At 36.3% G+C, this 27,236-nt stretch overlaps 2 protein-coding genes across 2 annotated transcripts in view; one reads left to right on the plus strand and one right to left on the minus strand.

The window, feature by feature from the left end:
• Window positions 1-6,509, plus strand: part of SPATA1 (spermatogenesis associated 1) — a 52,438-nt gene extending 45,929 nt beyond the window's left edge. The window contains exon 14 of the mRNA XM_036854247.1: window positions 6,380-6,509. The gene's annotated coding sequence lies outside the window, so the exon portion shown is untranslated. The remainder of the gene's footprint in view (window positions 1-6,379) is intronic.
• On the minus strand, window positions 381-15,877 carry CTBS (chitobiase). The gene is given in 10 exon segments (XM_036854260.1): window positions 381-581; window positions 3,811-3,957; window positions 4,347-4,444; window positions 6,360-6,531; window positions 12,080-12,107; window positions 12,109-12,172; window positions 12,175-12,259; window positions 12,261-12,280; window positions 12,778-12,916; window positions 15,704-15,877. Coding segments are annotated over 10 exon segments (1,128 nt in total).
• Between the last annotated feature and the right edge of the window lie 11,359 nt (window positions 15,878-27,236).

Here is a 27,236-nt window from a genome sequence, read left to right on the forward strand (position 1 = left end):
ACTTCAAATTATACATATTTTAAAAATTAGCATTGATTGGTAAGCATATATTTTAATATGGGGGAAATTTTAGCACAATAAAATTGTGAAAGCAATTGTTCCCAACTATAATATTAAACATCATACAGAGGAATATTTGATATGGTAGGTTGACTTGTTTCTTACCTTTATGTTGTTGTACACTGAAGATATAAATAGGTATGTATTTTTCAAATTCAAACAATCAAAGCATTTCTTTATTCTTTATCTGTTTTTGAGTACACTAATAACTAAAATATATAGCAATGTGAAAAAAGGTATATATTTTTTAATCTCTTCGAGAAACTAGATCTGTTTAAACAGATCATTTTTCTAAACCTTAATAGTTTAACAAAAGATGTTCATCTCTGTCACAGCTTTGGTTTTAAGGCTTTCCACACTTCTTCAGTTTGCTGTTCGGCTATAGCATCTCCAGAGTAGTCAAGACAGTTTGCATGCCACATGCCAATGCCGAGTAAGCCACGGTTTTGTACATATGTTGCCTTTAGAGAAATGCTCTGAGGGTCATCATACCACACTTGATGAAAATGTCCAGCCTGATCCTATACAAATAAATTAAAATGTAACTTTAAAGTATTCAGTGCAATAAGAGGGAAAGGTGTTTCTTAAATCCAATGATTCAAGAAGGATACAATGAAATAATAAAAATTTTAGGGCATACATACTTTCCATGGTTCTATATGTAATACTTTCTAGATATCATTGCTTGTGGCACTTTTACAACAATAGAGATCACACAAATGAGCCTCCCAGTATATCCTATTTAAAGTCCTTCTCATGCCCTAAGATTCTTTCCTTGCTCTGATCTGATGATTATCAACCAAGATGTACTGTACACATCTGAATCACTTGTGAGGGCTTTTAAAAACAGATTCCTGGGACCCACACCACATGAAACCTATTGAATCAAAATCTTCCAGGGCTAGTGCTATAACATATATTTATTTGTTTCCTTATGTTATGTTTTAATGTTCCATTAGGTAATTCTGATATGTAGCCAAGGTTAAGGAGAATCACTGCTTTTGTCCTCTAAAACCAGCTTATATACTTTTTTGGATTTCCTTACAGTTCCTGGAAATGTGCCTAGTTAGGAGCTCAACAGGTGATTTTGTGTATGATGAATGGCAGTGGACAAAGAAAACATCTCCTTTTCTAGGTCTTACAGAATTGAGTCTAAGAGCCTGTTGGGTCTGGACCCCATGGGTGACTTAGGCACACACCTAAGGACCACAAACTAGAAACTAGTCTTATGCTCACCTTCCACCCTGTAAAGTCCTTCTCCCCAGCATCACTTGCCTCTATCTAGTACTAAACACAGTCTCTTTTAGAAGGTATATAAGCTATGGATAAAGGATAAAAGAAAGAGGAAAGGAGCAGAATTAGGCAAAAGGGTAAAGGAAGAGAAAAAGATAGGAAGTAAAAATAGAATGATCTGTGATTTAAAATAATTTACTGATCTTTATATACGTCTGGGGAACTCTTTAAAGACAATTCTCAATGAATACCAGTAATATTTATATTTATGGTAGCACCACGAGAATTAGAATCATCTCCTAAGATGACTGCTTTAAAGGACAATAGTCACTTGGTAAATGAATAAGCTATGGCATATTTAAGTACAGTAGATTCATTACATACAAGCATATCTCATACTGTATCTTATATTCCATTCTTTAAAATCTTTAGAACTAGAAAAAGCTATACATGCTCTAGTTCCAATCGTGATTCAATATTAAAAGGCAACTAGAAAGATTTATTTTTGTAGAGTCAGGGGCAAACCCAAAGACATGCACCTTTGAATTTTGCCATCATTCTAGCTAGTACTTTGAGCTTTTTTGATATGTTAAGAAATTTCAAATGCCTCAAATAGTGAAGGATCAAAGGATAAAAAACTGAGTATATGTAAGTTTGACAGATGCCTGGTTAAGGAATGTATGCCTCCAAGAATATTGAGTGCAAGATGAAGCTGCTATTGCTGAGACAGCATAAGAAAGCAGAATGATTCTCCTCCGTTAAGACAAAAACTTGATTTGGGTTGCTGTGGAATTTTACAATGAATGAAGAAGAACAAATTGTTTATAAATAGATGGTTGTCTGAAGTGCCATTTAATGAATGGTTTTCAAGGCTCATCAAAATGTTTCCTGAGTTCTAAAATCTTAAAGAATGTGTCTTCTTATGCATTAAGGAAAAAATAAGTCAGGAATTACAAAAAGCAGTACATCATAGGGTAAACTATTTATTCTAAATTACATATTTCCAAACTATGTATAATTGGTTAAACAAACCCTTTACCAAACTGATATCCATGAAACACTGTTCCCTTGCATGTTTCTAAGAGTGCTAGGAAACAGGGTTCTATGTTAAACAATTAAATGGCTTTATGTACTGTAGTACATCTTAAATCCTTGAATATAATGTTATACATTATAAATCTCCAAGAGAGACTTACAGTTTGTAGTGTTTTCCAAATATATTTGGCCATGGCACATGCGTGTGTATTTGTGTGTGTTTGTGTGTGTGTGTTTGTGTGTGTGTGTGTTTTTTTAGTATATTCTTTAAAATGAAAAAAAAAATTATACAATTTTAAAGGTTACTTTCCATTTACAGTTATTACAAAATACTGGCTATAGTCCCTGTGTTGTACAATACATCCTTGAGCCTATCTTATACCCAACAGTTTGTACCTCCCACTACCCCACCCCTATCTTGCCCATCGCCCCCACTCTTCCCACTGGTAACCACTAGTGTGTGTGGGTATGTGTGTGTCTATGTGTTATTAACAGTTCCTAGAACAGAGTTCTATAAATACTGTTTGGTAAAGACAAGATCACAGTATAACCTAGTTTAATGTTTATACTTTAGATTCTAAAGTTTAAAAAGCTCTACACTAAAGCTTTCTACATAGTTGATATACAGGCATGTACATGTATATCAATTATAATTTATTAAATATGTATATTTGCAGTCATTCTTTTGTAGATGGGTACCAGACCATTAGAAAGAAATATAAATTCTTACTGGAATTAACGTTCATCATATCATTTTAGGGTTCCTTTTGTAGTAACATAATTCAAGGTACATTAAAGATGGTTTGTACTTAGATTTTTGAGGTGTGAAAAAGTTTTTATTATGCTAAAGGTAAACTATGGAAAAGATAACTTTTCTTTGTCCCTTTGGTATGGCAATTCCTATTTATCAAACACTACCTGACAGAACTGCTAGTCATTTACTCTGTTTGTAATATTTTTCTGTCTCTAATTTTTAATTTTGTTGAATATCACATAGTTTGAATTGTGGAATAAATTTGAAATGGTACCATTTTCCATTGTGAAGTCCCTGATGACACCTCTGTTCTCAGCCTCATTCCTCCCTATATAAGAGCCTCATCAGAATTTTGAGGCTACTTTGAAATAGAGGTTTTCAGAGCAAGTAACCTGTTTTGGCCCAAAGCTCTTTCAAAAGCCACAGACATCATTTATAATTGTCAACTCTTAAGGAAATCCTGTTTGTTATACACATGCTTTTATTATATCATCTAAAATGACAAGTGGCTCATGCAGAGCAGTTCCACTATTAGTATAACTTGAATTGCTCACAAGGGAAGTAAAGTTCCTGATTACACAGATTCAAAGACAAGTCTACTCATGTAAACAGCAGTCTGTATGTTGTACCCTATAAGAAAACTGATACAAAATCTTACTTTCAAATATGTAATTATGAAAATATGCAATTATGAAAACTAAAGATGGATAACTTGTGAAAAGTCTTACTTCACAGTGATAATAAGGAGACTGCTGATTTTTATCCCACAGTCTTCCAGAAGTAGAACTATTTACTTGCTTCATGATCATTTGATAGGCCACCTGATGGTATACAGCATCTTTACAAGGGTATTTTGCAGTGTTACAAACATGATTCTAGAAATGCAAAAATGTTCATGTTATAGATTATCAATTAAGCAAATCTTAAGCAATTAAGCAAATCCAAAAATATAATAAAATTATTTATTAGACATAAAATATATACTATAAATAGATAACCTGACTATATGGAATAAAAGTTGAATTTCATTATTAAATAGAAATATAATATTCAGAAACTTGTATGGGATTTAATTATTTAAAATAAACTGTCTACTTTTTAGTCTCAAACCTTATTAAATAAATTCTCAATAAAGTATATATATTCTATAGAGAGAGAAATTTCTAAATTCTAAATAAAATGAAGTTTATATAGAGGAAACAAAACAGACTCTAAAAAATATAATAGAAAGAAAAAAATTACGTAAGAAATGATCTGTTCTTACCACTGATAAATTTTGGCAGGTATAATCATAACCATACCAGGGAATACCCATTACAAGTTTCTTAGGGTTAATGCCTATCTTGATGTAGTCATCATATCCTAATCAAATAGGGACAGAAAAAGCATATTTTTTTCTCTTCATATGTCTACTAATGTGTTCATACAAGCTATGCAACCACTTAGAATCCAAGTTTGTAACAACAGGTACATTTATGTAAAATACTAATATGGTGTTTTTTGAATATTATAAAAGTCATCCCTTAAGAACTATAAATTTGGTATCACTTTCTAAACAATTTCTTTTTGAATAATAGAAAACATTCAAAACAATTTAGGTCAAATTGAAGCAAAAAATTCACAAAATTTAATTTTGGGAACAATGACACATTTTAGTAACAATGACACATTTTAGGAAAGCATGCTAATTGTGTCTATTAACTGCTAAGGCATGGATTTGATATTCTAGATTCTAAAGCTTTAAAAAAGTTCTGTAAGTCTTAAACTTTCTGGCAGGTGTGGTCTCACAATTACCTACAGAACACACAAGTGTTCCACATTTTATCAATATCCTATAAGCATGGACTACAGCTTGGGATAAGGAATGACCGCATCTTACTCTGTAGTAGCAAATAATCTGTAGTTATAGGAAACAAAGAGAAAAATGAACAAATTCCTGGTATTATCAATCCCTTTCTTGCCCATGCTGCAAATTATGTTTTCCCACCAAGATATGTTCCAAGATTAGCTAGAATGTTGAGTAAATTTGCTGTTTTTCAGAGGCTTTAAAGTTACTGTGTACTGTTAAATATCCAAGAGAGGGGTGGAGTATGCATCATTTTCCAAACATATTTGATAATGAACCTTTTATTGATACACATAATTATCATCTCTTTCATAAACACAGTTGGCAAACATTGGGTTAAATAATTATTTTGTATTATAACACAAATTATTTTTCAAATTTTAAATAGTATATGCTTATGATCAGACTATTCTGTCCAGACAATTAGGACATGATAAAAATGAGGCCAGGTTCTATGATTTTACCTCTATATGAAAAAGAAAATAATTTTTATTTATTACTCAACACTTAAATCTATGCTAACTATCCCAGAAAATCTCACTTAAGTCCAAAAGATAGCAAGCAGTCTTTAATTCAATTGGTTGATGGGATACAAACCAATCCAAACTTTGGAAAGGATAATGCAAAGGCCACATCATATGAATGACAGATCAGAAGTACTCTTAATTCTAATAGGAATATAATTTTTAATGTAGCATGTGTACTAATAGTAAATGCCAAATAAGATAAAGCCAATCCTATCAATCATGTATAACAGGTACTCACATTATAGCTACCTTTGCTATTAAATTATTTAACATTGGTTATTTCAACAAAAATATTCTATCAAATTCCAAGTAAGCAAATATCTTCTTCGTGTAACTTTCTGACAAGAGTGTTGACTTGAAGTTAGAACACCTGCTTGAGTTCCAACCATATTAATACTTAATAGCTGTGCAATCATGAGAACTTAACACCCTTCATCTCATCTATAATAGAGGGTTAATATAATACACCTTCCTCCCAAGATTTTTTAGAGGTAATTGAAAACTTCAGAACTTTAAAACTTTTTGTAAACTTTAAAGCTCTCAAATTAAGAGGTTTTATGCCATGGAGCAGCTGGGCCCGTGAGCCACAATTACTCAGCCTGGGCGTCTGGAGCCTGTGCTCCACAACAAGAGAGGCCGCGATAGTGAGAGGCCCGCGCACCGCGATGAAGAGTGGCCCCCGCTTGCCACAACTAGAGAAAGCCCTCACACAGAAACGAAGACCCAACACAGCCATAAATAAATAAATTAAATTAATTTTAAAAAAAAGAGGTTTTTATATGTTTCAAGAACACGTTACAAATGGAAAAGGTATACAAATGACTTAGAAATACTAAAATATATCTTAATGTTTGAGGTTATAGAATTAATATTGCTGATAACTGATTGTTTTGTGAATTCTTACCAGTTAATGTCTTAGTATAGGGAGAATTAGCTCCTGCAACACATTGTGACCAGACCAGACTTCGTTCACCATAAGACATCACAAAGAGAAAGTCACAAGCATCTGCAATTCCGGTATAATTATAGGACCTCCTACCTACGCAGTTTGGAGACCAAGATACATCAAAGGTTACCTGTGGGAAAACCATTTTATGAACATGATCAAATATGCATATTATGGCAGATGTTTTGTTGATTATATATTCTCTTGCCTCATATTACTCCCCCCCTCAAAAAGAACCACTTACGTGTCTGATGTAAGGTTTGACATGTATGGAACTAGAACAATTTTAAGAAATATATTTTTTGCCTACACGGACTGACCCAGACATATATTTTGGACAATGTTTTGGATATATATTTAGATAATGGACATATATTTGGACCCAGGCATATTTGGACATATACAATGACCAGGAGCAGGCACTGTGTAGAAGAGGAGTTTTAAAGTCACATGCCTTCAGAGGACAGACTAGCAACTCGACTGATTGAAGGAAACTGGTGTAATCACAGTAGGGTGTGGTAGGGCCTATAAGCAACTAGAGAGTAAAAGCACACTAAAAGAATTCAAATACAAAAGTTCTTAAAAATACCGTGCAAGCTAAATAGGTCATCTCTTGGCACAAGCTTACTGGACTATGTTGGCAGTTTGAGCCCTTGATTTACAATTACTTTACATGGTAAGTTTAGTCCAACATTACAGTTAAAGAGTAGTGGTGTTTTATGGCTACAAGTATAAATTAATCAACTCAAAATGTTGAACAAATCACTTAAATGGTCTTATTTTATGTAAATATTCAAATAAAACTTGAGTGTTAAATTATCTTTCATTTTGAATAGTGAGCCAGTCCTCAATAAGGATGAATCTCTTTAAAAGATTTATTGCCTTAAGATGTTGGTCAAAGGGTCAAACTTTCAGTTATAAAATAAATAAGTTCTGAGACCTAATGTAAAAAAAAGATTTATTGCCTTAACTGAATATTAATTAGCTTTATTTTATTAATATATGTCTGCAAACATTCTAAATCTTCATTAAAAGTTTTCTTCTTAATTAGGCTCTCAATAAATGTATTGATTAATATTACAAAAAATTGAGGTATTTTAGTTAAATATTTACACTTTGGCTAATTTATTCTACTATAACTCTTTTTAGGACTTTCTCAAAATTCTCCCTATAATTCTTTCATTATTAACACTAAAGGAAGCTCTGCTTTGTAAGAATAGGCTTTCCCTAAAGCTGTCCAGCAAAATAGGTTATAAAGTGAAATTTTTACATATTGGACTTCATTTTATCGCTGTCCCCTGTTAGAAAATGGAAGTATAATAAGGTAATAGAGAAAGTGATTACCTCTAAGCAGGTAAATTTCAAATCCATTTTGTAAGTCCTTACCTCTCTCCTGAGCAGTGAGAATATTTTCACCTGGGTTTCCCGTCATGGTTAATCTCATATTTTTGAGAAGGCAGCATTAGTATATTAGAAAAGAAATCAAAAGACTTTGGTTCTTATCTTGGCTCTCTTATAACTAGGTTATTTCATTTTAAATATCTGATCTGTTTTCCCACATGTAACAGTGAAGGTGTAGAAAGAATTCTTCAAGAGCACTTCTAGCTCTTTAATTCTGTGATCACAAATTCTATAATCCTAAATTATCATCTTTTCCCAAAAACTCATTTCTCCTTCCTGGGGCTCTAAATTAGTCATTTTTTTCTGGTCACCAGTTTAAGAACCTTTGGGCCATTTTCTGACTCTTCTTCCCTCACACCCCATAACTAATCTCACATTTTCCTTTGGGTGGCCTCTCACAGTTGTTCTGCCCATTCCTTTCCATTAATTAATTAATTCAATGAATATTGAACACTTGCTGAGTGTTAGGGTTATGCCATCATCCCAATTCAAACCATAAATTCCAAGTTATTGGATTACTGGGTTAGTCCTTACAGGTCTTTCTTTCTCCTCTAGACTTTTTTACGTACTACCATAAATAATCTTCCCCAAATACTTTCTATACACATTACGCATTACATACAGAATAAAATGCGTACTCTTCAGTGTCACATCCTGGATCTTCCACAATCTGGTTCATCTTGGCAACTGTACTTCCCACTAACTTAACTAACATGAACTTGACATAGTAGCCCAAATTGCTCTACTTGCCCCTCAAACATGGAAATAGACATTCCTACTGCAAAGTCTTTGCTCAGTCTCTTCCCCCTTGCTCTTTCACTATAGCTTAATCAGGACTAGCAAATAAGTTCCCATACATTAATTCTACCCTATTAACAACAGCAATCTACAGAATGAAGGAAAAGTGTCTGAGACCAAAATGTGTGAGGAGAGGAGTATGGTGGCCTGCATACCAGGTATTTGCTATCCTTGATCTAAATTGTACTCATTTGAAAAGCTGAATTCCACACTGACAAACCTTCCCTACTTGTATAAAGCCATAGAGATGTTGATCGTTACATCATTTATTATTTTTCCAGTGATTCTCAAATTCATGTTGACCAACTACACCAGAATCACCTATAACACTTGGTAAAAATACAGTTCCTAGAATCTATGCCAGAATCAACTTCTGGGCATATTTTTAACAAGCACTCCCAGGTGATTCTGAGATAGATTTAGAGTCATTAGTTTATACTATATATATCCTACTTAACTAGATTTAAAATTTTGAAAGGCAGGTATCATTCATATATTCAATAAGTAATTTTTAAACATTGTGTTAGACATCAAGGAACTGGTCCCTGCCTTCAAAAAACTCACTGTCTAGCCTAGCAGTTTTTTCTCAGCTTTACTGAGGTATAATAGACAAGTAAAATTGTAATATATTTTAAGTGTACAACATAATGATATGCATATATATGCAAAAGTATTCCCATCAAGTTAATTAACATAGCCATCACCTTTATTTATTTATTATTTATTATTTATTTATTTATTTTGGTGATAACACTAAAATTCTACTCTCAGCAAATTTCAAATTATACAATACAGTACAATCAACTATAGTCATCATGTTCTGCACTAAATCCTCAGACCTTATTCATCTTACAACAAAGTTTATACCTTTTACCAGCCTAACTGTATCTAACTACAGTTTCCTTATTGATGTTTCCCTATTGATTATCTGTCTGAATAATCTGTCCATTGCTGAAAGTGGAGTACTAAAGTCCTCTACTATTATTATATTGCTGTCTGTTTCTCCCTTCAGATATCTTAGTGTTTAATATATTTAGGTGCTCTGATGTGGAGCACCCACAATAAATATTTACAATTGTTATATCTTCTTGATGAACTGACCCTTTTATAATTATATAATGAACTTTGTCTCTTGTTACCATTTTTGGCTTAAAGTCTGTTTTGTCTGATATAAATATAGCTACCCCTGCTCACTTTTGGTTTCCATTTGCCTTGAACTAGTTTTGCAATCCTTTCATTTTTAGTCTATGTGTGTCCTTAAAGCTGAAGTGAGTCTCTTATAGGCAGCGTATAGTTGGATCTTGTTGTTTTTTTTAATCCATTCAGCCACTCTGTGTCTTTTGATTCGAGAATTTAGTCCATTTCCATTTAAAGTAATTACTGATAGGTTTCTACGTAATATTGCCATTTTGTTAATTGTTTTCTGGCTATTTTCTAATTCCTTTTTTCCTTTCTTCTTTTCTTGCTCTCTTCCTTTGTGATTTGTGATTCCCGGTAGTGGCATGCTTGATTCCTTTCTGATTTTCTTTTGTATATCTAATGTAGGTTTTTGCTTTGTGGTTATCATGTGGCTTACATTAAAAAAAATTTTGTAACTATGTATGGTGATGGATGTTAACTAGACTTATTGTGGTGATCATTTTGCAATATATACAAATATCAAATCATTATGTTTTACACCTGAAACGAATATAATACTATATATGTCAATTATATTGAAATAAAATAATTTTTTAAAACATCTTATAGTTACAACAGTCTATTTTAAACTGTTAACTTAGAACACATACAAAAAGCTCTAAATTTTTATACTCCACCACCCAACATTTTATGTTTTGGATGTCAAAATTTACATCATTTTTTATGTGTGTCCACTAACAAATTATTGTATAGTTTTTTTTAAGAAGGAAACATCCTAATGTGTTCCTTTATAATTTCTGTAATATACTTTTTTATTGACGTAGAGTTAATTTACAGTGTTGTGTTAGTTTCAGGTGTACAGCGAAGTGATTCAGTTGTACATATATATATACCTATTCTTTTTCAGATTCTTTTCCATGATAGGTTATTACAAGATATTGAATATAGTTCCCTGTGCTATACAGTAGGTCCTTTTTGTTTATCTGTTTTGTATATAGTAGTGTATATATGTTAATCCCAAACTACTAATTATCTCCCCTCTACCTCCCCCACGCTGCTATCCCCTTTGGTAATCATAAGTTTGTTTTCTTTGTCTGTGAGTCTATTTCTGTTTTGTAAATAAGTTTATTTGTATCATTTTTTAGATTCCACATATAAGTGATAACATATGATATTTGTCTCTGTCTGACTTACTTCATTTAATATGATAATCTCTAGGTCCATCCATGTTGCTGCAAATGGCACTATTTCATTCTTTTTTATGGCTGAGTGTGATCATTCCATTGTGTATATATACCACATCTTCTTTATCCAGTCACCTGTCAGCAGACATTTAGGTTGCTTCCATGTGTTGGCTATTGTAAATAGTGCTGCTATGAACACTGAGGTGACTATATCTTTTCGAATTATAGTTTTGTCTGGGTATATGCCCAGGAGTGGGATTGCAGGATCATATGGCAACTCTATTTTAGTTTTTTAAGGAATCTCCGTACTGTTCTCCATAGTGGCTGCACCAATTTACATTCCCATCAACAGTGCAGGAGGGTTCCTTTTTCTCCACTCTCTCTCCAGCATTTATTATTTGTAGACTTTTTAATGATGGCCATTCTGACTGGTGTGAGGTGACACCTCATTGTAGTTTTGGTTTGTATTTCTCTGAATAAGAATCTCTGGGAGTGGGATCCAGTGTACGTGTGTGTGTTTAATTTTTTTAAGATTCCTGGTTATCTTGGTGTATGACCAGTTTTGAGAATCACTGATCTAGGGCCACACTGTCCTTCTGTTACTCACACATTGCCTGGCAAGATGCCTTATGTTGTGATCTTCTCTCTGATCATGCTCATTATGGTAGTAGGGAAGAATCCTGCCTTTTGTCATAGCACTGACAAGTTCTATGGAATTATTAGGCTTTGAGCCTTACTGGGCCTTGGGTGCTTTGCAAAGTAACTCAGAGTCTATGGAGCAAGTGAGACACTTCCCCAGAACTACCTCTACTCTTAGGCAAGAGCTGTTTCTGTCCTGCACTGATGAAAGCAGAGCCTGGGCAGCTAAATCCTTCCTGATTCCCATTGCCTATCTAATATTTCTAACTCTGCTGCAAGGTAAGTAGGTGGGGCAATTCCAGTATTGTATCCTGATGTGAATAAAGAACAGATTTGGCACCTTAAAATTTTATAAAACTTCTCTAGTTAAGAACCGCAAAAGTTCCAGAAAATTTTTTAGGATGTACTGAAACTCTTCCTACTCAATAAAACTGAGATTCTATTTGTCATACCTTCGTGAATACATTTTGATAGGAAAAGTAAGGGGTTTCCAAAAAACAACAAATGAATTTTTACCTGTGATCCCTCAATTTCACGATGGAAAGTCTGCAGTTTCTTTGACTAAAGCAGTTAATGCATAATATTCAGGTGATGAATGAGCAACTTCTTGTCTAGATTAATTCCATCCATATATTGTGTTTTGGCCAGCTTAACTTGTTGAGCTATCCAGGATGCTCTGAAAGTAGCATTAATGATATTCCCTTATGGATACATCTCCTATGGAAGGAATATACATCTTTTGTACATATATGCTTTTAACAGTTTAATAAAATTTACTTCACAAACTTCCAAAGAGATCCAAATGTCTTTAAAACATCTCATAATTTTGGAATACTAAGCCCCAAATTTAAGTTTTCCAAATGAAGAAGTAATATATCAAGATCACAGAAAATCATTAGTCATTAATCTTCTAAATAACCATTATAAATAGTTAGTAATATTCTCAAATTAAAAGAAAAAATCATGGACTATGGCTAGCTAAGGGTCATCATGCTAATTAGGATTCATATTTTCCTCAAAACCATACAGTAGTTTACTTAATTCTTCTAAAATATTTCTACCCGAGAAATGAATTAAACAGTATCTAAGATTAATTTTAGGATGCTAAAAAATATAAAAATGAAAAGAGAATTTTTTGGAAATTCAAGATAGCAGATGATGCAAGTATAACTTACCAATTGGCTTAGACACATCTGGTAAAAACTGTAACTCACCTTTTAGCACTACTCTGGCTCCTTTTGAATGAGCATAGCACATAAGTTCTGAGTCATAATTTGAAAAAAGTATCACAGTTGTAATCTGTGACCAGTCATAATATTTCCAAGTTTTATGTCCAACATCAAACACAAAGACCTGCCAAAACAACAGGGATAAGCACCCTCACTTAAACCAAGAAGAATATCATGCTGACCACCCAAAGTAACAATTAAACATTGATCATATGCCAGGCACTGAGAGTACAACAGTGAATAAGACATAGGGGTCCCAATTAATTGGTGGCGGAGGAAATTAGTGGGGCCTGGAAAGTAGGAGAGGGTAGGCTAGGAAGAAATAGTGGCAAGTGTCAAGACCTGGAGGCAGAGCATGGAGGTTTATATGGCTGATGCCTAAAATTTGGAGGGAGACAACAGTGAAGAACCTGAGGGTGGTAGGCAGGGTTAAATCATGAAAGGACTTGAAGCCCTCTTGAGAAATTATCCCAAGGGAAAGGGTTTTAAAAAGAGAATATACATATTTTAGGTATGCATTTTAGAAAAATCCCTTCAGCTGAAGTGGGAAATGGTTTAAAGAGGCAAAACTGGAGGCAGAATATCTAATAGGAAAGCTTTGGAAGAATGCAAGCAAGAGATGATGGTGACCTCAACTAAAGTTGTGGAGCAGCGGAGACTATGAGATAAATGAATAAATCTGGAAGATCCTAAGAAGGCAAAATTAACAGGACTCTGACCCACTGAATGAGTAAGGTAAGAGAAAGGGAGGAGGTTGAAAATACTCAAGTTTCTGGCCACTGCAGATGGACTCATAGATGCTGCATTTACTATGAATGATGTCTGGTGAACCTTACTTCTTAGACTAGTGCTCAAGTTAAATACTAAGGTGGTTGATGTTATGTTTCTCCCATATTTTTTTCTCCACAGATAATATTAGAAGCACTGATCATTTTTACTTTATCCCAAATAAGGTGTTAATTCATTGATTTAGCAAATATTTATTGAATCCCAATAAGGTATAGGCAGGGTATATTGTTAGGCATTAGTGACACAGACCAGGTCCATTGGTTATTTAATGCAATAGTGTTAAGGGCTACATGGAAATGCAGGGCGCCATGACAGCGTATAAAGGGGACCTGCGGCCCTGGTAGGGCAGGAAAACTTCCCTGAGGACTACACTCTTTAGGGGAGGACTGAAATCTGGGCAATGACCTAGACAGGACAGAGGAGGGGTACCAATGCACAAAAAAGCATTCTCAGAAGAGGGAACAAAAAAGGGCAAAGGTCTCAGTACCTCAGGAGAATTCTGAATTTCTGGAGCCAAAAGAAGGTCAGTGAGGCTGGAGCACAGAAATCCTGAAAGTACATGGAAACAGATGAAACTGATGAAACTACTGAGGTAGGTGGTGGCAGGATCAAGTAGGGCTTTGTAGACCACTGAGGAGTTTCTATTTTCTCCTGAGATGAATGGGAAGCATTAAAGTATTTTAAGCAGAGGATCATAAGATTTGCATTAAAAAATGAGAGAGACAGACACACAGGGAGAGGGGGAGAGAGAAAGGGAGAGCGATATCTATGATCACTGGGCCACTGTGAGGAGAATGGATGGGGGAGGGTGGGGAGAGCTAGCTATAAAAATTAAACCAGGCTTTTCCTAATTTTCTGTCTCCTTTTTGGTTTTTTGTTTATTTTTCAGAATTAACTGTGCATAACCCATTTTTCTACTAGGCAGTTACCCACTGAAATAATAAAAATTACAAAATGTGAAACTGAACAGCCCATTGTTTTTAGACTTCTTAGAATCATATTTATGTCACAAACCTTACCCCTATTTCAATTCTGATAACTAAGATTGAATATGTTAAAAATATACAGAGAGCTTGTGATATAATAGAAATACTAAAAAATAGCTTGATGAACCAATTGAATATATAAGGGGAAAAGTAATGCAGTCTAGTCTTTGTCTTTGAAAAATATAGGTCAGTAGAGAGAAAAGACCATTAACCACCAACATGCAAATGAACAAAATTTGGCTTCTTTGCATAATTGGTTTTCTAAATGCCCACAGATGCCGCCTAACCGACTAAGAGGTATTGGGTGCTACAGAAAGTCTTTCAGATGTTAGGCTTACACACTAGGCAGGTTCTCCGTAAACACTTCCACCGTTTTTACTTCTTCTAAGCAATTTATATTACTTTTTTTAACTGACATTTAAATGTCCCTGCCAAATGTAATCTGCTAGATTAAGAACTGGCAATTGTCGCTATGTTTACACAAGAATTGCTCTTTTGGAGTGAACTTTTCCACCTGCCTGATGTGTCCACTTCCTGGTGCAGTCATCAAACTCTAGGCAGACAAGTGGTCTTCACATTACCTCCGAAAGGGTGTTTGCTTAAAGCTGCCCAAGGCCTTATAAATTCTTAGGTGGGTAGACGGAATTTTTACTTAAAGACCTATTTTTAATCCCCCTTCTTGTGTGGCAGGTATAGAAAAGCAAAGTAAGCAGAACGTTCAGTCTTCCACTGGACTGTGGGAGTGCTGAGATTCTTTCAAACTCATCCTCAATTCTCTTGGAAACCAATGGGTCTTGCTACTTAGGGAGTATCTCCTTACCAGCCTCCTTGCTTGTCTGGCCAGACTGCCTGGGGAGAGGCACAGCAGGGCAATGCAAGGAATTTGCTCTTGGAGTCAGATCTGGGTTGGAATACTTACTGTGAGACCTGGGAGGAGTTACTCAACCTCTCTGAGCCAAAATTTCCTCATCTTTAAGGCTAAAGGAAATCCGTGGACAGAAAGGCCCCTCCGCGAGCGGTCAAAGCTGGTTTTGCGCCCCCAACACCTCATTCTCGGGCTCGGTTATTCTACTATAACTCCTCTTAGGGCCTTGAGGACCAGACCCGGAGCGTCAGGGGAAAGAGAGGCCACTGACCTCGAAGTCGGGGCGATGGGTGATGGGACGGCACAGCGCTGGGGCCTGGCACGGGCAGTCGGCCCCGAGCCCGACGCGCAGCGCCAGGGGCAGCGGCAGCAGCAGAGGAGCGAGCCCCGGGTCCCCGCGCAGCGAGGGAACGAGGCGCCGGCTCCGGAGCTGCGGGCAGGCCATGCTAGTGGCTCACCAATCAGCAGAGTTGTCCCGCATTCCCGGGCGGCGCCTGCTTTATGGAGGGGAGGGGAGGGGCCGGGCCGAGCTCCCCGGCTGGGCAGGGGAGGAGCTGGGCGGTCGCCAAGTCCGGGGGATCTGGGGCTGCGGGAGAGAGGGACCGAGGTCGCGGTGCCCCTAGCACGTCGAGCCCAGGGAGCCAGGGCCTCGGTGCCCGGCAGACAGTTGACTCAAGTGTGTATCGCCTACCATCTATGTGCCTCTCTTTGGCTCTGTGTCATAGTTGTGTCCTCCTTGTGGAGTCTGAAACTGGAGGGAGTCCCCAAAATGGAGAAGTAGGATGCCTTGGAAGGGATGATGGTGCTACATGGTTGGAATGGCCCAAAGATTTTGAAGATACAGATATCTGTTGAGTTAAGACAGCGGTTCGAATACGGCCTCTAATTTCGCCTCCTCCCATGCTTAAACTCCAGTGAAAACCTCAACCCACAAGGGAAGGGAGATGACAGCAACATTTTGGAAGCTTGAAAGCACAAGTATGAGGGGTAAGTGCCCCAGGCCCCAACAGTGCGGAAACTTGAGAAACAACGCAATTTAAACCACAGAATCTTCAAAAGGTTCTGGAACTACAAGAAGTGCCTCAGGAATTAGGGGTGAAGGGGAGATGGAGGTTAGGATGTCCGAAAATAAAGGGGAATAGGTGAAAGCTGCCTGAGAAGAAGTGAAATCTCTAGATCCTTTCTCCAGCCTTATGTCTCTGGGCAGCTGCCCCTCTCCCACCCAGGCTGAAGTTTGGAGGTTTAATGCTCTGGGGAGGGTGAATTCTCTGGTACTTGCTCGGGTACCATACCTAAAATAGGATATAACTGACTTTGTGCCTGACCAAAGATATTGGCAACATGCCCGCAGATCATCCCATAGCAAAATTTAAAGTCAGAAACACCAGGCACCCACTCAGAGCTCCCTCTTTACTTTTTATCTCTTGCATTTAATCATGGACAACAAACAAGACAATTGAATAATATAAAGGGAACAACAGAAAAAGGAATATGGGAGGAAACAAACATTGTAGGGAGGACATTAAAAAAAAAAAAAAAAAACTCTTAGTAATATCCCCAGGAAGGCAAGAGAAGATGAAGCCACAACAGGATGAAATTTTTTAAAAAGGGGGGTGGGAATAGAAAGAGTTCTTGGAAATTAGAAAGAAGATCACAGAAATGAGGGAAAAATCACAGAAGATTTGAGCAAAGTAACACAAAAATACTCTTCAAAAAGAAAGAAAATTGGAAGAGCAGTCCAGATGAGAAGAAATCATCAATTAAGTAATTCAAGAAAAATTCCAGGAATGAAGGACAGGAGTTTTCAGAAGGAAAGGGCAAAGAATAGATCCTAAGAGCTTCCAGAGAGGAAAAAAATCACAAAATATGAAGAATCAGAATGTCATCAGATTTCTCAACAGTAACATCTAAAGCTCAAAGACAATGAAACAATGCCTTTGAAATTCTGAAAGAATATGCTTTCCACATAAAATTCTGCAGAATTATCAATCAAGTGGGAAAGTCATGTAAAATTTCAAAATATTGACCTATCATACACTCCAAATGGAGTGTTCTAGGCCCTGCCCCCAGAGATTCTGGTTCACTGAGTCTGGATGGGGGCTGTGAATGTGAATTTGAAACAAGAGCCCCAGGTGACTGTGATGCAGGTGGTTGTGGTATGTAATCTGAGAGTCACTGCCATAATTAGTGATTTTATAATCTCTCTAAAGTACAGCTTTTCGATTTTACATCTCACCACTATTTCAGAAGACTTCCCCATTTAGTAGGGCAGTATTTCTTATTATGGGAGCTCACAGTTTTGTTTTGTTTTGTTTTTGAGGATCTGTGAATAGCTATGAACTCTCTCTCCAGAAAACAGCATATACATATTCATACAAATTTTGTGAACCAGTTTTTAGTTTATCTGTGGACCACTAGGTTGCTCTTAGGTATAAGGCTAAGAAGTGATGTTTTACACTGACATTCCTGGACTGGCATTCATATTTCTTTTACTGCCACAGTTCACTCATGCCCCATTTTTCAAAAGCTCCTCAGTTCGGCTCCTTCCCATTCTCCTTACCTACTGCTATCTTGTCACTCCTGCTGCTAACTCTGCATTTAAAAGTATCGAATTTTCCTGAACCAAATCAGAATGACACTTGATACCAATGACAGAAAACTCGACCTGAGCAAAAAAAGTGGGAATTTATTATCTTAAGGAACTGAACTTTCATGGGTAGATCTTCAGGACCCGGAGACGTTAATCATATCACTAGTTCTCAGTCTCATTCTCCATTTCTTGGCTCTGCTTTTCTCTGAGTTGGCTCTGTTATCAGGTAGATTTTCTCCTTATGGTGCAAAGATGGTTTCCAACATCACAGGCTTCCTGACATCTCCAGAGCCTCCCCTAGCATTTGCAGGCCCCAGGGCAAGGGCACAAATGGAAGTCCACACACCTGAAGTTTAATTTTTTTTTTTTCCTAGAGATTTTATTTTTCAACAGGAAGCCAAAGTGAAATGAGTGCAAAACTGAGACTAGAAGTCTCAATATAGTTTTTCCACTGATTAGTATCTCATTTTCTGCCTACAAATCGGTTTAAGGACACTAAATTTTAACTCACAAAGTTGCTGGGAGGATACAGTCTGACAGTTAATATCAACATCTTTTGGTAGTGTTTGTAAATGCTTGGCATTCTCGTTATTAGTAATACAATGTTTTTGCATTCTTATTAGTAACATGTTTGTCATAGAATATTGTAGAGTTAGCATTCTGAGAAGATCAAACAATATTCACATTTTTATTATGTGCTGGTGAAAAATTAAAGAACACATTGCTTAGTGTTACACATAATTTTTGAGAGGGGGCCTATGCTTTCAACTAATTAACAACTTCCATATCACGTCAGGTTATTTGGGTACCCAGAAGTGATTTTTTTTTAACCCACAGCAATTGCGGTAAATTGGCTCCCAAACTGATCACGGGAGACTTCATTTATTCTTGTGTTGTCATGAGGTGAAGATGTATTAGGCCCTAACTTTGTATGTTAGGCTGATTGCAGTTTTGAATTGTATGAAATGACTAAATTTCTCAGTTATTTAGCTTGAAAAAATACAATTCAAATATTGTGGAAATGAGACTCCACAGTGAATCCCCACAGTAAGGAGAATGGTCCACTTACTTCTAAATGGAAATCCCCAGTTGTCACACTACATCAATGATCTGACATCTAATCTGACTTCCACTGAGCTGGAATGTACTTTAAAGATCAGGTCTCTGGACAAAGAATTTTAGCTTAGTGGGTTATGCAACAAAAATGCCCAAACCCAGAGCACTGTTTTAATGTTGACAGAAATAGCTTCTCTTGAAATAGCAGACAGGAAGAAAAAAAAAGGAAGATTTTAAGCCCAAAGTCTTTTGCCTAAGCACATTTTCTAACGTTTCTGCCCGCATCTCATTAAAAGCCGGATAAAGGAATAGGGGTGGGGATAGAACCACATCATCTACTTTCATAGAAGGTGCATACTGGAGTCCCACAGGCAAATTTATTTGGCCTACACTTCAGAAATTTGGGAAATGCCGTATTATAAAAAAATCCAGATTTCTGGCTTCTCTTAAGAAATGGAACCTTTGGCCACAGTGGGCCTTTATTCATACGGGGGGAAAGCAGGCTGGATTTGAGAATCAGCTGCTCTGTTTACACACATTCTATGATTTCCCGTTCCTTACCAACCTGAAAGTCTTACACCCCGTTCACTCTACCTGCCTCAACCCTCAGGCATTACGATCCCTGCAGTTTATGAAATGGATGAACGGGTCTTTTCTTTTTTCCTTTAATAATGGGCACATCTCTTTGTTAAAGGAAGAGGGTCGGGGGATGGGGAACTAGTGGCCGGTTTTACTTCCGAACAGTCCTAAATCTGCCATTTTCAGCAATCTGACCCTAACCTACTTTTTCCGAATGGCCCAAAGTATAAAACTAAGTATCAAAGAATGGCCCTTGTAGTCGCAGCTCTATCACAAGTCAGCCGTGTGACCTTGGGCAAGTCCATTAAGCCCTCTTGGCCAAAGGTGATGAAAGGTCTCTAAACGGACTTAATACCTGTTCTGAATACTTCCCAGGGCTGTCGCACAGCACACACGAGATTTTGAAAGCACTCCTAAGTCATTTATAAACCGCCAAACGCTCCCTAGCACAAGCATCTGCGACACCAGGGCTTTAGAAGCTGGGTTACTGGAACCTGCTTTGGTTCCACTGGGCTCCCACCTCCCACGCGAGCGGAAGAAGATCCTCAGGGGAGTAGCTCTGGGAAAGCGGCTTAGAAATGCAGCAAGAAGTCCCTTAGCAGGGGTAAAGTTGTTGGCGGCATTTTCAAGCCCCCAGAGTGGCATACCAACTCCTGGCCGAGATGACAGACCCCGTGGTGCAGCCAGTGCAAGAAAACGGGTCCCCGGGCCACCTTCCTGCTGGAAGCCCGGACCCCAGAAGCCAGGCCTGAACCCTCCCAACCAGGACCCCAGACCAGGGATCCCGGACCTCACCCTCGTCCAAGTCTAAATATTTCAAAGTTATAGCCAAGCCAACAAACTCTTCTCTATCTTGAAAAATATACTTCATAGTGACTAAATAGATAAATGTATCTCTGTGTGTGTGTGTGTGTGGCAGGCTATAGTTTTGAGTTTTATTTATTTATTTATTTGTTTATTTATTTATTTATTTTTGGCTGCGTTGGGTCTTCGTTGCTGAGTGCAGCTTTCTCTAGTTGCGGCGAGCAGGGGCTACTCTTCGTTGCGGTGTGCGCGGTTCTCATTGCGGTGGCTTCTCTTGCTGCGGAGCACGGGCTCTAGGCGCACGGGCTCAGCAGTTGCGGCACACAGGCCCAGTTGCTCCGCAGCGAGATCTTCCCAGACCAGGTCCCCTGCATTGGCAACCAGGGAAGTCCGAGGCTATAGTTTTTATAACTGAATATCAACGAACTATTAAGATGATTACACTTAATTATTATTACAAAGACGTTAATGATTTGTTTGGATTTTTTGTGTTTTTTATTATTCCATTAAATTTGTTTATCTTGTCTTTATTTCAGCAAAATCATGCTGTTATAATCAAGATTTTCACATAATTTCTGTTCTGTTGAGAGTAAGATCTTAAAGATTCAAAATAAGTATAGTAAGTTGTATTCAGAACACATGAAATTTTAGTATATATATTTAAAAAGTAGTTTAAAGTCAATGTTAAACAAAAATTTAAAATTATTTTATGCTTCTAAAAAGTTATTTTTATTCTAAAATAGTCAACATTTTATATTAAAATATAAAAGCAAAATACAAAATAGTTAATGAACATAACATTTTTAGAGTAGTTTTATGTTTGCAGAAAAATTGAGCAGAAAATACAGAGTTCCATATACCCCCTGTCCCTACACATGCAGAGCCTCCCCAAATATCAACATCCCATACCAGAGGGGTACATTTGTTACAATCAATGAACCTAGATTGACACATCATTATCACCCAACCTACATTAGGGTTTATTCTTGGTGCTGTACATTCTATGGGTTTTGGCAGTTATAATGACATGTACTCTCCATTGTATAATACAGAGTAGTTTTACTGACCAAAAAATCTTCCCATTCATCCTGCATTCCTCCCTAACCCCTGGCAACTACTAATCTTTTTACTATCTTCATAGTTTTGCCTTTTTCAAAATGTCATATAGTTGGAATCCTGCAGTATATACCCTATCAGATTGACTTTTTCCACTTAGCAATATGCATTTAAGATTATTCCATGTCTTGTCATGGCTTGATAGCTCATTTCTTTTTAGAAACATGAAATATCAAATATCCATGAATAAATCTATAAAAATTGTGCAAGACCTCTACCTAGAAAAGTATAAAACATTACTGAAAGAGGTGTTAAAAGATATAAGTAAATTAAAACTGCAGTTAGGCAAGAAGAAGGAACAGCATACAAATCAAAAAGAAGCCAAATGATCTCTGTTAGCAGATGACATGATCTTACATACAGAAAACCCCAAAGACTCCACAAAAAAAACTGTTAGAACTAATAAAAGAATTAACTAAAGCTGTAGGATACAAAATCAACATACAAAAATCAGTGGCATTTCTATACACTCACAATTTCTTTTTAAAATTTAAAATTTATTGGGTCTGATACACTTAAGGACATTCTTTTCCAAGTCTCAAAACAGGTTGTTAGAAAACTATGAATTAGTTGGGATAATATATTTACGTTACCATATATCCAGTTAAGTATGATTTGTGATCTCCCAGCAAAAAAATAAAGTAACTTTAAAGACAGTGGTCCAATGGTCGGAACTTGTGGATTATAGATTCATGTAGAGCACTGCATTTTACTACAGAAACATGATGTGTGAGCATCAGTAGTTTCCACCAGATCCTCACACTTGTGGTCTAGATGACATTGCTATGAGTACCAGTGGATCCTAGAAGAAAAGCACATTTTGAAAGGTATTTTGTGTCTTAGGGATTCTCCTTTTTAAACAACAATAGGCATACAAATTCTTTTCATGACTGGGAAGAAAATTGAATACCACAAAGCTCATAAAATAATAACAATTAAGACACTAATTAAATCATATGAATTTCAATTTATTTTAAACCCCCTGAACACCAGTAAAACTTAAAACGATGTAAATTCCTTTTCCAGAATCAAAATATTATCAAAAGGATGATCTCAATCCAGGTCTCTGAGGAGAAAACAATACTTTAGTTAACTAGAAAAAGAATGAATGAATATATTTCTACTTTACATGGATTTGAAAAGCTTAGTTTGAAATATGTTTCTGAAAGGAAACCAGATTTATTTTCCTCATCGTGAAGTCCCCTTTGTGATACTTGGCACCGTACTACTGTTCTTTCTGTCTTGTAGGCTCAAAACTATGAGAGGAGTTAGTTTGTTTGTCTGTTTCCTTGTTTCTTTTTTTCTTTTTTAAGTATTTGAGTATTTTATTTTTTTAATGTATTTTATTTTATTTTTTTACACAGCAGGTTCTTATTAGTTATCTATTTTATATATATTAGTATATATATGTCACACCCAATCTCCCAGTTAATCCCACCACCACCAGCCCCACCCCCGCTTTACCCATTGGTGTCCATACGCTTGTTCTCTACATCTCTGTCTCTATTTCTGCCTTGCAAAATGATTCATCTGTACCATTTTTTCTAGATTCAACATACATGCGTTAATATATGATATTTGTTTTTCTCATTCTGACTTACTTCACCCTGTATGACAGTCTCTAGGTCCATCCACGTCTCTACAAATGACTCAATTGCATTCCTTTTTATGGCTGAGTAATATTCCATTGTATATATGTGCCACTTCTTCTTTATCCATTTGTCTGTCAATGGGCATTTAGGTTCCTTCCATGACCTGGCTATTGTAAATAGTGCAGCAATGAACATTGGGGTGCATGTGTCTTTTTAAATTATGGTTTTCTCTGGGTACAAGCCCAGTAGTGGGATTGCTGGGTGATATGGTAACTCTATTTTTAGTTTTTTAAGGAACCTCCATACTGTTCTCCATAGTGACTGTATCAATTTACATTCCCACCAACAGTGCAAGAGGGTTCCCCTTTCTCCACACCCTCTCCAGCATCTGTTGTTTGTAGATTTTTTGATGATGCCCATTCTAACTGGTGTGAGGTGATGCCTCATTGTAGTTTTGATTTGCATTTCTCTAATAATTAGTGTTGTTGAGCAGCTTTTCATGTGCTTCTTGCCCATCTGTATGTCTTCTTTGGAGAAATGTCTATTTAGGTCTTCTGCCCATTTTTGGATTGGGTTGTTTGTTTTTTTGATATTGAGCTGCATGAGCTGCTTGTAAATTTTGGAGATTAATCCTTTGTCAGTTGCTTCATTTGCAAATATTTTCTCCCATTCTGAGGGTTGGCTTTTTGTCTTGTCTATGGTTTCCTTTGCTGTGCAAATCTTTTAAGTTTCATCAGGTCCCATTTGTTTATTTTTGTTTTTATTTCCATTTCCCTAAGAGGTGGGTCAAAAAGGATCTTGCTGTGACTTATGTCACAGAGTGTTGTGCCTATATTTTCCTCTAAGAGTTTGATAGTGTCTGGCCTTACATTTAGGTCTTTAATCCATTTTGAGTTTATTTCTGTGTATGGTGTTAGGGAGTGTTCTAATTTCATTCTTTTACATGTAGCTGTCCAGTTTTCCCAGCACCACTTATTGAAGAGGCTGCCTTTTCTCCATTGTATATTCTTGCCTCCTTTTTCAAAAATAAGGTGACCATAGGTGTGTGGGTTTATCTCTGGGCTTTCTATCCTGTTCCATTGATCTATATTTCTGTTTTTGTGCCAGTACCATACTGTCTTGTTTACAGTAGCTTTGTAGTATAGTCTGAAGTCTGGGAGCCCGATTCCTCCAGCTCCGTTTTTCTTTCTCAAGCTTGCTTTGGCTATTCGGGGTCTTTTGTGTTTCCATACAAATTGTGAAATTTTTTGTTCTAGTTCTGTGAAAAATGCCAGTGGTAGTTTGATGATAGGGATTGCATTGAATCTGTATATTGCTTTGGATAGTGTAGTGATTTTCACAATATTGATTTTTCCAATCCAAGAACATGGTATATCTCTCCATCTGTTTGTATCATCTTTAATTTCTTTCATCAGTGTATTATAATTTTCTGCATACAGGTCTTTTGTCTCCTTAGGTAGGTTTATTCCTAGGTATTTTATATTTTTTGGTGCAATGGTAAATGGGAGTGTTTCCTTAATTTCTCTTTCAGATTTTTCATCATTAGTGTATAGGAATGCAAGAGATTCCTGTGCATTAATTTTGTATCCTGCAACTTTACCAAATTCATTGGTTAGCTCTAGTAGTTTTCTGGTGGCATCTTTAAGATTCTCTATGTATAGTATCATGTCATCTGCAAACAGTGACAGTTTTACTTCTTCTTTTCCAATTTGTATTTCTTTTTCACCTCTGATTGCCATGGCTAAAACTTCCAAAACTATGTCAAATAATAGTGGTGAGAGTGGACAACTTTGTCTTGTTCCTGATCTTACAGGAAATGGTTTCAGTTTTTCACCACTGAGAATGATGTTGGCTGTGGGTCTGTCATATATGGCCTTTATTATGTTGAGTTAATTTCCCTCTATGCCTACTTTCTGGAGGGTTTTTATCATAAATGGATGTTGAATTTTGTCAAAAGTTTTTCTGCATCTATTGAGAGGATCATATGGTTTTTCTCCTTCAATTTGTTAATATGGTGTATCACATTGATTGATTTGCATATATTGAAGAATCCATGCATCCCTGGGATAAACCCCACTTGATCATGATCCTTTTAATGTGCTGTTGAACTCTGTTTGCTAGTATTTTGTTGAGGAATAACAAAATACTAGCATCTTGTTAGTATTTTGCTTCTGTGCATCTGTGTTCATCAGTGATATTGACCTGTAGTTTTCTTCTCAAACAACCAGCTTTTAATTTTATTGATCTTTGCTATCATTTTCTTCATTTCTTTTTCATTTATTTCTGATCTGATCTTTATGATTTCTTTCCTCTGCTAACTTTGGGGTTTTTTGTTCTTCTTTCTCTAACTGCTTTGCGTGAAAGTTTAAGTTGTTTATTTAAGATGTTTCTTGTTTCTTGAGATAACGTTGTATTGCTATAAACTTCCCTCTTAGAACTGCTTTTGCTGCATCCCATAGGTTTTGGGTCATCATGCTTTCGTTGTCATTTGCTTCTAGGTATTTTTTGATTTCCTCTTTGATTTCTTCAGTGATCTCTTGGTTATTTAGTATTGTATTGATTAGCCTGCATGTGTTTGTATTTTTTACAGATTTTTTCCTGTAATTTATATCTAGTCTCATAGCATAGTGTTTGGAAAAGATACTTGATATGATTTCAATTTTCTTAAATTTACCAAGGCTTGATTTGTGACCCAAGATATGATCTATCCTGGAGAATGTTCCATGAGCACTTGAGAAGAAAGTGTATTCTGTTATTTTTGGATGGAATGTCCTATAAATATCAATTAAGTCCATCTTGTTTAATGTGTCATTTAAAGCTTCTGTTTCCGTATTTATTTTCATTTTGGATGATCTGTCCATTGGTGAAAATGGGGTATTAAAGTCCCCTACTATGATTATGTTACCATTGATTTCCCCTTTTATGGCTGTTAGCATTTGCCTTATGTATTCACACGCTCCTATGTTGGGTGCATAAATATTTACAATTGCTATATCTTCTTCTTGGATTGATCCCTTGATCATTATATAGTGTCCTTCTTTGTCTCTTGTAATAGTCTTTATTTTAAAGTCCATTTCGTCTGATATGAGAATTGCTACTCCAGCTTTCTTTTGATTTCCATTTGCATGGAAATTATTGCATATCTTTTTCCATCCCCTCACTTTCAGTCTGTATGTGTCCCTAGGTCTGAAGTGGGTCTCTTGTAGACAGCATATATATGGGTCTTGTTTTTATATCCAGTCAACCAGTCTATGTCTTTTGGTTGGAGCATTTAATCCATTTACACTTAAGGTAGTTATCGATATGTATTTTCCTATTACCATTTTCTTAATTGTTTTGGGTTTGTTATGTAGGTCTTTTCCTTCTCTTGTGTTTCCTGCCTAGAGAAGTTCCTTTAGCATTTGTTGTAAAGCTGGTTTGGTGGTGCTGAATTCTCTAAGCTTTTGCTTGTCTGTAACGGTTTTGGTTTCTCCGTTGAATCTGAATGAGATCCTTGCTAGGTAGAGTAATCTTGGTTGTAGGTTTTTCCCTTTCATCACTTTAAATATATCCTGCCACTCCCTTCTGGCTTGCAGAGTTTCTGCTGAAAGATCAGCTGTTAACTTTATGGGGATTCCCTTGTACGTTATTTGTTGCTTTTCCCTTGGTGCTTTTAATATTTTTTCTTTGTATTTAATTTTTCATAGTTTGATTAATATGTGTCTTGGTGTGTTTCTCCTTGGATTTATCCTGTATGGGACTCTGCACTTCCTGGACTTGATTGACTATTTCCTTTCCCATATTAGGGAAGTTTTCAACTATAATCTCTTCAAATATTTTCTCAGTCACTTTCCTTTTTTCTTCTTCTGGGATCCCTATAATTCGAATGTTGGTGCATTTAATGTTGTCCCAGAGGTCTCTGAGTCTGTCCTCAATTCTTTTCATTGTTTTCTCTTTGTTCTGCTCTGCGGTAGTTATTTCCACTATTTTATCTTCCAGGTCACTTATCCGTTCTTCTGCCTCAGTTATTCTGCTATTGTTTCCTTCTAGAGAATTTTTAATTTCATTTATTCTGTTGCTCACCACTG

This window comes from Balaenoptera musculus, chromosome 1, assembly GCF_009873245.2.
Source record: "Balaenoptera musculus isolate JJ_BM4_2016_0621 chromosome 1, mBalMus1.pri.v3, whole genome shotgun sequence".
NCBI lineage: Eukaryota > Metazoa > Chordata > Mammalia > Artiodactyla > Balaenopteridae > Balaenoptera > Balaenoptera musculus.